This window comes from Bradysia coprophila, unplaced genomic scaffold (genome assembly GCF_014529535.1).
Source record: "Bradysia coprophila strain Holo2 unplaced genomic scaffold, BU_Bcop_v1 contig_138, whole genome shotgun sequence".
In the NCBI taxonomy this organism is placed as follows: domain Eukaryota; kingdom Metazoa; phylum Arthropoda; class Insecta; order Diptera; family Sciaridae; genus Bradysia; species Bradysia coprophila.
In genome coordinates, this window is record NW_023503409.1 from 9,729,964 (window position 1) to 9,740,690 (window position 10,727).

The window sequence follows — 10,727 nt, forward strand, 5'->3', positions numbered from 1 at the left end:
TAATTGTAGTTGGTATAGTTTTGTCCATTCCATAGTCAACGAACAAAACATTTTTGTTACACAAATAAATAGGAAAGACTAAAATATCTAAACAAAAACTCATGCAACAAATTAGTGGAGCGATTATATAAAATGACTAGACGCAGTAGTGCTTAGTTCGTCATTGAGCATTTTAGTGAGTTGTTACAACAACACCATGAGTTTTTGTGATAATTTAGCGAAAGTAAATAATTTGATGTTTCTGTTTGGAATTTCTCCGTACAAATTCAACGGCACAACCAAAAGATTCGAATGTTCCGTAAGGAGCTTCACCTACTCTGTGGTATATTTTCTAACCACTTCCATTGGATTGCTATTTGTCTCATACGGTCATCATTCGAAGGATGGAACAACGACTTCGTTTCTCAGCATTCTCAAGTTCATCACCGTGATGACCATTTTCTATTCAACGTTGATTAATTTACTGGTTAATAGACAGAAGCACGCGAATTTTCTGAATAAATTGCTTGAGGCAGACGCTAATTTAGCGGAACTGAATATCAATCTCGACCATGACAATTTGTTGCTGATACACTGGCAACATGTTGTTATTGTATTGGCGTACGGATCGTTCTACGTCATTGATTCCTTTATGGAACGAAATCGAATGATTCCTACGGAACATGTGTGGGGCGTTTTGCACTTTCTCCAAACCACATCTCTTATACTGGTTGAATTCTTTATTCGTTGCGTTGCCATAATCCTCAGCCAACGATGCAAATGCATTTTACGCCACATCGACTCAAGCATAAGAAGTGACCTCTGTCAAAAAGACTGCAAACAGGAATGTGTGACCGAATTGATGAAATGTTTCAAAGCATTCGATGAACTAACGAATCTGAAGAAGGAAATGTCCCAAATTTATGGAGTTCTACTGTTGTTGAGCTCAGCATACGATTTTATCGTGGTAACGATAAACATTTATGGACTGCTGTACTATTCCAAACAAGTCGGAATCAAACAATTGGTTTATTTCGCATTTTTCCATCTACCACACATAGTCAAATGTGTTCTGTTGGCTGAAGCACTAGATACCTTAGCTGGAAAGGTGAGCATGTCGGTTGGAATGAGCACTTTGTCAATGTTAGTAGCACCGTCTCGCGCGGCACTGGTGTTATTAAGAGGTTGCGTTTTCTCCCTCAGAATTATCTACTACTCGACTGTGCACCCTGCGTTGACGTACTGTATCGGTGTGTGGGGTTCTGCTAACAAGAGCATGATGGATGAGCTCCAGGTCTTGCACAAAAGAGCCCTTAAAGCTACTCACAAGCTTCCGTTGCGCTTGCCGACTAGGCTTCTGTTTAGTGCCGAGTTTCCGCGAATGCTCACAGTTTCTAAGATGTACGAGTTTGCAATCTGCAAGTATGTGTATTGCAGCTTGAACGATGTGAAGCACCATTCGACTATTTTTTCCGACAATAACAACCGGTACAGTACGAGGTTTTCGTATCTTCTGAAGAAGCCCTCCGTTCAATCTAATTACGGTAAGCGTAGCTTACAATACGCGGGTCCCACATTGTTCAACGCTCTGCCTTTGACCCTTAGAAACTTGCCTCGATATGAAGAATTCTCACGTGAACTCAAGACCTATTTGTTAGGTCGTAGCGATTTTAATTTTTAATTTTGAATATCCGACCTTGTTAGAGCTTAATTCCATTATTATTGTGTATTACTTCCATTAAAAACTTTAACTACGACTGATTGCGAGCATTGTGAATTTTTACTTCCTAATTGTTGTTTTTTTTTTTTCAATTTTCATTATGAATCTCGCAATATCCATCCTTCACCCTCACCCTTGCTTTAGTTAAATTTTTTGTTTCAATTCGTTTGTTGTTTTGAATTTTTATACTTTGTTCAGTTGATTAAAAAAAAAATCGTAGCTCTTTCGAATTGACTTCGTCACACTAGAGCTACGCAGATGTTTTTTTTGTATTTGTAATCGCATTTAAACTGAAATAAATGAAATGAAATGAAATGAGATTGCAACTCAGAACACAAGGCGATGTCATGCGTTATCGATGAGTTACAGTTGATATGACTTTTCATACAGCAAGATGCGTTCTAATGAAGTAATAGATTTTGATACATCCATCAAATTGACAATCATTCCATCTAATAAAGTGTCGCACTCGATACAAATAACATGACTGCCTTGTGAAACGTGAAATTTAATAAAAAAAAATTCTACAACATAACGTCGCCTTTAATCTCAGGTCGATGGGCTCAGGAGATGTACACTTTCAATGGCTAACAACAAACAGCTATCCGATTTCGTATGAATTTCTTTATCTTTATCTTTAGCGAGAAACCTTTATCTTAAACTGATTTTTCACTTTCATACAGTTGGACCTAATAAATCTGAAGATCACGCATATGGAAAAGGAAAAGTATGTGACTGCCAACGATTATTTTCCAGTCAATAGATCAATGTTGTACAGTGTAGGGTTATAGATTTGTTATCCATTTTTGAACATATTTCACGGCCTTTGTTTTTGCAGATGGGTTCAGCGATCGTCACGCAAATGCTGATTATCTTTCAGTTTCAGCAGTGGGAAGAGAACCAAGGTTAAAAAACGTATGTTTCATGTGTGACGACAGCGACGACAAAGATAAGTGATGGGGCTCCCGCTTATCTGTTCTTAAAAAGTATGAAAATTTATGTTAAAATTAATGAAGTAAAAGATTTTGTAACAATTCAACAGATGAAAAAGACTGTTCAACAACTTACACTAAGCTTTGTAGTCTATGAAAAGTCTTAACTGATGAGATTGAACACTTATCAGACGATAGAAATGAACGTTACAGTTTTCATGCTTACTGTTATATATCATGCACGCACGTTAGTAAGCGGGCGTGACGCAAGTCCATTACCAAAAATGTTTTAACAAAAAAATTTAAAGGACGGCGGAGCATATTTACAGCAACTTTTTGACTTCTCCATCTTAACTCCAACGTCCTCCAAACTAGGATTTCTGGAATCTAGGAATCCATACTAGTTCAACGAGCTATCACACGTTACTGCAGCTTCAAAATTGGTCGAGATATTGAACTTCAAAATATTGATTTTTGTATGAAAATAAGTAAAGTTTCGTTTTTTCAGATAACTGAAATCGCCTACGTTAGTTAGTTAGTTCCTATGGAAAAGTGGATCCAGCAACTCCTAAACGTTTCTATAGATTTTCCTGAATATAGGCTAATATTGGCCCAAAAATAAGAATGGAATTTTCAAAAGTTGGAAAAAACCCATATCTTCGGAGCTGGAGCTCCCCAAAGTCTCCATACAAATGCCATATAAAAGCCAATTTATATATGTGTGTGTCTGAGTTGTATGTTTTGTTGCATGGTATGGATGGTAATGTGGCGAATGGTGTATGTTGTTTTGGGATTTATTTCTTGTAGGTAGTTGTTGGGATCATTAAGTATTAACTTCCACTAGGTCGGTTCTTAAATTTTGGGATGACAGATGATTCCTCTAGCACTTCCTAACTTCCATCGGATTTTTCGATGGATCTGGGTTATTTTCGATATAGGTGAGGTGTTCCAAGATTGGTTTCTAGATTTTGGGATTCAGACTGATTTCTCTAGATTTTTTTAATTTCCATAAGGTTTTTTGATGTTGTCGAAATGACAAACTTACAAAAGTGGTGATATCAGTCAAAAAACCCTTAAAGGGTAAATGTGACGCAAGTCCTTTATCTTACTTACAAAATAACTGATATCGCTAAGGGTGACGCATTGTGCGTCGTACGCAAATTTTTTTCAACAATAAATTGACTCAAAAAATTTGTCAGGAAAATTGTTTACAAAAGTACTGAATGAATTTAAACGAAAGAAAACCGAATCATCTGCCACTTGTGGCGCAAATTTCTTTTTGTAAAATTTTCTTTCACAAATTTTTTGAGTCAATTTTTTGTTTATAAAAGTTTTGCGTATGACGCACAATGCGTCACCCTCAGCGATATCAGTTATTTTGTAAGTAAGATAAAGGACTTGCGTCACATTTACCCTTTAAGGGTTTTTTGACTGATTCCATATACATGCACTACACTCCCATTGTAAAAGTATTTTGTAAAGTTCCGGAAAACCGAAAATCAGTATATCGTCGATATGTGATTTACTTACTGTGTCTCCAGTTGAATAATCTATGCTTTCATAGAGATAATGCTCAGATGCACGCACACGATCGTAATCGTGTTGAATTGGAACTTGAACAAAATTGTTTACGAATTGAGATCAGTAAATATTTGACCGATTTTTTGTACCCCACTGCATAACATGATCGATGGGTATCACTGGTTTCTCCATCAAAACCATTCGAATTAAACATATTTGTTGGCAAATTGGGCTTAGGAATTGGGACTAGGGCTGTACAATAACAACGTGTGAGTTTGCCGAGGTACATTTTCGTTTTATTCCTTTAAACAACCAACATCGAAACAAACGGGAAAATTTTACGCTCTGCGCGCTACATCATAAAATTCCCTGTTGTTGGCAAAATACGTTTTTCGCTGTAACCTTCGTTAAAATACAATATCTTAGCCACTATCACAGTTTAAGTCATAAATTAGTCACTAATTCTTAGCTCTACAAAATAATTCAATTATTTTTTATGATCGCAACGAGTCACTCTTGTCTCCACTCGCTATTTATAACAAAAAAAAAATTATGAAATCTTTATACACAAACACAAGAACCAGCATCTCCTCGCTGCCAGACACTTTAACCATAGCAAAACAATTAATATCTAAAATTAATCCGATTCATCTTTGGCCGACCGAGTCATCATCCATTTTCGCAATCCCGTTAAAAACACTCCGGATACCACAATTGCAGCACCGATTCCACTAAATAATTTTTTTTGTGTTCAAAGTTACTGCTAAAAAACGATGCATTCAAAACACTCACCTCAACGTATCTGGAACGACCGACAAGAATATGTACTGGAACAGGAAAGCGAATATCACATCACAGGAGCGTATTAGTGCGACCGGTCCAGCATCCTCATTTTTCAATGCCAAATTTATGCAGGCCTGCAGAAGACACATTTTTTTAGAAACTTTCAAGTTGAACGACCAACGACCAGTGACCATACAATCGAAAAGAAAGCACTCAACAGGCCACCAACGAGAACGTAGTCTTCCCATCGTTTAGGTACGATACTTGATATGTCTTCAAACGCAAGGAACAGTGGAAATGAGATTAGAAAGCCACAGCCGCCAAGGAACAATGTCATGAGCAGATAATGCGTTTCCTTAATTTTCCTCGTGACAGCAAATTTGGTGGATAGACAGAGCATAGCACCAACGGCGAGAGCGCTTCCAATCTGTTGAATACATGTTCTAAATGTCTGCGTTCATTTGGTTAGAAATTGACTTGCGAGCTTACCAAAGTATTGTGATCGAAACTGGATGATCCAGTAATGAATGGCGGTTTTGTGATCAGTCCGACACCGCACAAAGTCAGAATGGCTGTGAAAACGAAGAAAATGCCGCACGGTTCTCCGACGAGAAAATGAGCGATGAAATTAGTCACAACAGGACTGCTGAAAACTATCACCGTCATGTCTCCCATCGTCATGTATCGAAGACTGAAACTGCGCAAAATAACCGACAATCCTTGCAGTGTTCCTTGGAGCTGAATAATTTGGATGAATCACAGTGAAATCCTACCAGACGCAGCGCGGCTTCACACTCACCACTAGAAATGTTAATGCTGTTTTGTTGCTAGAAATGCTCAGCGGCCATATTTCCTTAAAGAGGCTGCATCGTTCGTGCGCCTTTGGTCCTTTTTCATGCCACAGAATTCCGATGAGACACGGCACTATCACTCCTAAATTGAACAGAACCGAACATCCGAACGCTTTGAAGCCATGACTGCCCAAAATTTTCACAATGAGAAATGAAACGGAAAAGAAGAAACTGGCTGCCAGTGCCATCAGCATTCCGCCGAACTTTTTGAAAAACGTATCCTTTTGCAGTTTATGGTCATCGTTGCCCGTTTCGGCGTCCTTCCAATTTTTACCCTTCTGCACAGACGCTACATCAGATTTGTTGTCGATTGAAGCCATTGTCACGAACGCGTTTCAGTTGGATCTTAATTCACGTGTGCCTCTTGCAATTTGACGAATAGAAAATATTTATGTTTTATGTACAAGCACAGTCTGTCTGGAATATGCAGTGTGCATGACATAAGTAATTGAATTCCCCGATAACAATTAGTCTTTCGAACAAGCAAACAAAAAGTTTTAATTTCTCACGAATCTACTTGCCTGAATCTAGTTGAATTTGCTGTGCATTGCTATGAGTAATGGATCAGTTGACTATTCGAGTACAGCTGTGCACCTAATGTGAGACAATCAACATATTAGTAAACGATTTTTATTCCGTATTCCAAATTGGAAACTAATGTCAATATTTACTGAGAAATTATCATGTTTGTTTGTTTACAATGCTAATTTATCTATTATGTCAAAATTGCTCATGTGATTTCCCATTCCCATTCAATAACTACATGCTGATCATCGAAAAACATGAGAGACTCGTGAATGTGCTGAATAATTTAATATCTCTGTTTACTCATAACCATAGGAAAAACAAAAACCGTTTTTTACTGTCAAAATAAATGACACGAAAATTTTGTTTTTCAACCATCTCAAAGGGAATTCTAATAATTCATGATGGGTCACGAGGAAAGCTCGTCTCGTGAAAGTCTCTTGCTCATACAGTCAGACAGTCAGTAAAGTTTAACACAAATGGATTTCCAGATGGAAGTTTGCATGATAGCACAGGTGAAGTGATCAAATCACTTCTGGTTAATTAACCTGTCCACAGGAGAGTAAAATAAACCAGGCTTCATTTGACTAGGGACCTGAATTATCTAAATGCTTCATATTTTGCGAATAAAATTAATTCAATTTATGTCATTGTTCATTTGAGTTCATATTAGGCCACTTATTTGACTTTTCAAAAATGAATCCTGCCTGGTCACAGACGGCAAGCATATTCAAAGTTTTACTATAGAATCAAAGCACCTAGCAGGGTAATAGAGGTTTTTACACGTCAAATAGAGTAGTTTTTTGATACCAATAATACTATTAGCAGCCCTGATGGTAATTTTGCAATGACATTATGAAAAAAGGTATGGAAATATTCGCATGCTTCGATTAAAGTACTACTCTATTTTTTTCTATTACCCTGCTAGGTGCTTTGATAGAATCTATTACTTCATTTGATCGAAGATTTTCATAGATTGATTTCAGAACTATTTTACTTCATTTGTTTTGAACATGCTTTTTGCTATAATAAGACCTCATTAGTCAGACCTTGTAGTTTATTCTGTCGTTGTCGATAACAGATGACAGTCGTCTGTAACAGATTAATTCGATTGTGATATCATATTTTATCTAAGTCATCACGGCATATCAAGATAGTCATGCAAGAAAGCAGTTAGAAAGAATCTGTTTTTTCATAGGTTGTCAGCAACAACTCAAATGGCTCTGGTTAATGTTCTAAATTTGTAAAATTTATATTAGACCGGAAACACACTAGCAATTTTGTGTTGATGCAACGCACTTCAAGCATGAGTGGTACTCTATATATATAGAGTACTGAAACTGGACATCAATGTATCATTGTGTCATACAAACGTAAAATAGAGTACTTTCTGCAGCTGACCACTTTGATCACTCATGCTTGAAACACCTTGGAACAAATAATAGGTTCGTACATAAAAAACTAAATTTATAAGAAGAGTTCTGACTACTGCGTCAAGTATGCATATGCACCTTATTTCCAATCTGTTCTGGTGCCTGTTTTACGCCGGGACACGTTCCACAAGTGGATAAAACATACCATGGTAAAAAAAACTAATGAGGAAAACGATTTCGTATCAATCTATCGAAAATATTTAATATTATCAAAAATGTGATAGACTTCTGTAAACGGTCGTCTACGACTTGGTGTTCCTCTTATTCGTATTTTCATTTTTTTTATTACCATTACTTGTGTAATTAGCTTCTTGTTCTTAATTGTCCAATAAAACCAAGTACTTTATGTAGCTGTAACATACTAATAACGCCTTTTGATACAAAGCTGTGCTTTAGGTTGCAACAGGGTTGCATATATTTTTATAGACTTTACATTCTCTGCTCAGCTGTAATGATTAGATGACAGGGTGTGTGAAGAGATTGCATAATGGATGCTAGAGAGAATATTCTCCAAAATGTTGTTATGTATCGAAACTCTCTTCATCTCTATTTTCGCATTTAAATATATAATGTAAAATCGCAAGAACGATGAAATAAGATTCTCATCAGAAAAACACTCACAAACTTCCCAAATTAGTACTTATTGGCGATCATCGTTCAGTTGAAAATTTGAACATTTTTTTCTCTCGACTTTTAAGATGATGTTTTTAATTAATTAGTGAACTGATTTGGCTACTTTTAATTAGATTGGGAAGCTAATACTTGAAACTTTCAATTAGGCGGATAATTTTGACCAGGTCCAACGCACTTCAAGCAAAAGTGGTACTTTAAATAGGGTACTGACAGTGCTCCATACAAAATTGTACACTGTAAAAAGAGTGGGGATAAAATTTCATACAAAATAGTACTCTATTTGGCAGGTGTCAATCGAAGCACTTTTGCTTGAAGTGCGTTGCCAGGTCGCAAAATTAGCTGAACTACACTCTGTTTTGTTGGCACACACACTTTCATGGCACATTTATTGTCATTTTATTATGTTTTTTTGATGCTATCCCAAAATTATCCGTCCACATTGAAGACAATCCAGTCCGCTCCACATCAACTATAAATTCAAGGCAAATCAGTGATGCAATATGCGAAAATTTTTAATTTATTTCCAAACACTCGACCAATTTGATGTTTTTTGTCATGTACCGATGGAACGTATGAAATTTTTTGTAGTACTGGCTAACTCGTATAAATTGTGTTACCAGAAACACGTATACTAAATATTGTTATACATTTATGCTAAAAACTTGTTTTATGTGTAAACAATACAAATGCTGTAATTGTCATTCAGTCGTTCATTGAGATTAAGCGATATCCTTAATTAAGTTCAAATTTCCTTCAATTAAGTGAAAAAGTGAGATGTAATATTCTTCAACTAAGTGAAAACAGAAAACTGAGATTCAATTAACAGATAAATGCTGAGACCACACCGAAAGTATGCCGTATCGACCGAAAAAAACTAAAAAGAGTGCAGCGCAGATGGCAGCCTTCCGACGTAATGCCCTAAACCGATGGAATCCCACTTCCCACATCCTCATCTACATCTACATCGGATTCATAACATGACGTGTCTCCATGTTCTGATTTGAGCTGTGATGGTGTGATGGTGATGGTGGAGCAGAAATTGCGGTGTCATCATTGGATTTGCGAGATGAGGGACCCGCCTCATCTCGTCCTAATTTGAACGATGACGGTGATGACACCGCAATGGAAAGTGCACCTGATCTGCGAGATGAGGGACATGGAGACCCTCGCGATTCGAGTGATGACGGGACGAGGATGTTCAGCAGTGGTGCGAACTGGCTGAAGAAGAAGATGATACAGCGTCATTCTACATTGGGGAATACGATAACAATTTTTACTACGATTCGTTCAACGAATCAGACGATGAGGACTTTCTCTCAGCGCAGTACATCCCCCATGGATTGGTGTTTGGACGCAAAAATACTCGGTTGTGGGAAGCCGTTGACAACCAAGTGCAATTTGTACGATACAATGGTGATGCTAAGGATGTGACACAGATAGTCGTTGTACCGTACAAAAGGGATGGAATCCACACGATATCGACGGTTGGCTTCACCACAAACATTAACATCGTGAACTATGCTAACCGGAGCAGCTATAATGCCAATTATGGCATAAATAAACCGAAATTCATTGGACAAACGCCAGGATGCCGTTGCGTGCGGGATTGTAAGGTTGCTGGACATAAAATGATCTGCAACAGTGCCTATCCGACATTTATATATTGTCGTGGCAGACCAACGGCTGACAAATTGAAAGGACTGGTACGACGAGTGATGGAAGCTACTTACACAGCGAATGCACCCGATTGCACCGGCGCATTGATTCCCCATCACGCATCACGCTGGCAGGCGTCTTCAGATTTATGACTCAAAGAGAGGTGATTTACGTAAAGAATTATGCAGATAAGAAGGGATTCAAAATTGTCGGAGCATCGGGACCGTTTGGACCGAACGTGTTTAAGAAATAAGACAAACGAAACATGTTGATGTCGGTTTTTTGCTACCTTTTTTGATGTAACACAAATTTTGAAAAGATCGATTTTTTACCGGCTGTGCCATTATTGAGAGCAGCCTTTTTGGTCGCAATAAAAGAATCAAATTTTTTTGATTGAAAATTACGGAGTTTCACATTTCCACATCCACTACGATCAGTGGTTGGACTAAGCCTAATCCGTCCTTTACTTCTATACGTCTCTTCAGTGAAGAGTTTTACCTTATCTTCATTCCACAGCTGAAATGCCTATCAAAACAGAGCCGTTATAAGAATTTCCTCTTCGCATCATCCCATCTGTATGGTACTAACCATTTGAAAGCACCGACAACATTATAAGATGAGAATAGGTGAAAAAAGAAGAAAAAAATTCATTTCAGTTTAATGCGCATTGGAATCGACGCATATGACAAGCAGT

At 37.5% G+C, this 10,727-nt stretch overlaps 1 protein-coding gene across 2 annotated transcripts; it reads right to left on the minus strand.

Annotated features, from left to right (window-relative positions):
- Positions 1–4,572: 4,572 nt before the first annotated feature.
- LOC119074023 (solute carrier family 35 member G1-like) lies at positions 4,573–6,380 on the minus strand. 2 transcript variants are annotated; one of them, XM_037179962.1, is made up of 6 exons: positions 6,308–6,380; positions 5,735–6,199; positions 5,425–5,673; positions 5,132–5,362; positions 4,945–5,069; positions 4,573–4,883 (listed from the first exon to the last, which is right to left on the minus strand). In XM_037179962.1, exons 2-6 carry the CDS (start codon positions 6,104–6,106, stop codon positions 4,790–4,792), a joined length of 1,071 nt encoding a protein of 356 aa, XP_037035857.1. In that variant the 5' UTR covers positions 6,107–6,199; positions 6,308–6,380; the 3' UTR covers positions 4,573–4,789. The 2 variants fall into 2 exon arrangements, with proteins under 2 accessions (XP_037035857.1, XP_037035856.1); XM_037179961.1 differs by having other exon boundaries at positions 5,735–6,203.
- Positions 6,381–10,727: the final 4,347 nt, after the last annotated feature.

What these genes read in the sequence shown, in the direction of transcription:
- LOC119074023 (XM_037179962.1), bottom strand. Translation starts at nt 6,106, where the DNA reads ATGGCTTCAATCGACAACAAATCTGATGTAGCGTCTGTGCAGAAGGGT. An exon ending in CAGCATTAACATTTCTAGTG is followed by an intron (nt 5,674 to 5,734) that starts GTGAGTGTGAAG and finishes CAAATTATTCAG; the next exon opens with CTCCAAGGAACACTGCAAGG. An exon ending in GTTTCGATCACAATACTTTG is followed by an intron (nt 5,363 to 5,424) that starts GTAAGCTCGCAA and finishes TGTATTCAACAG; the next exon opens with ATTGGAAGCGCTCTCGCCGT.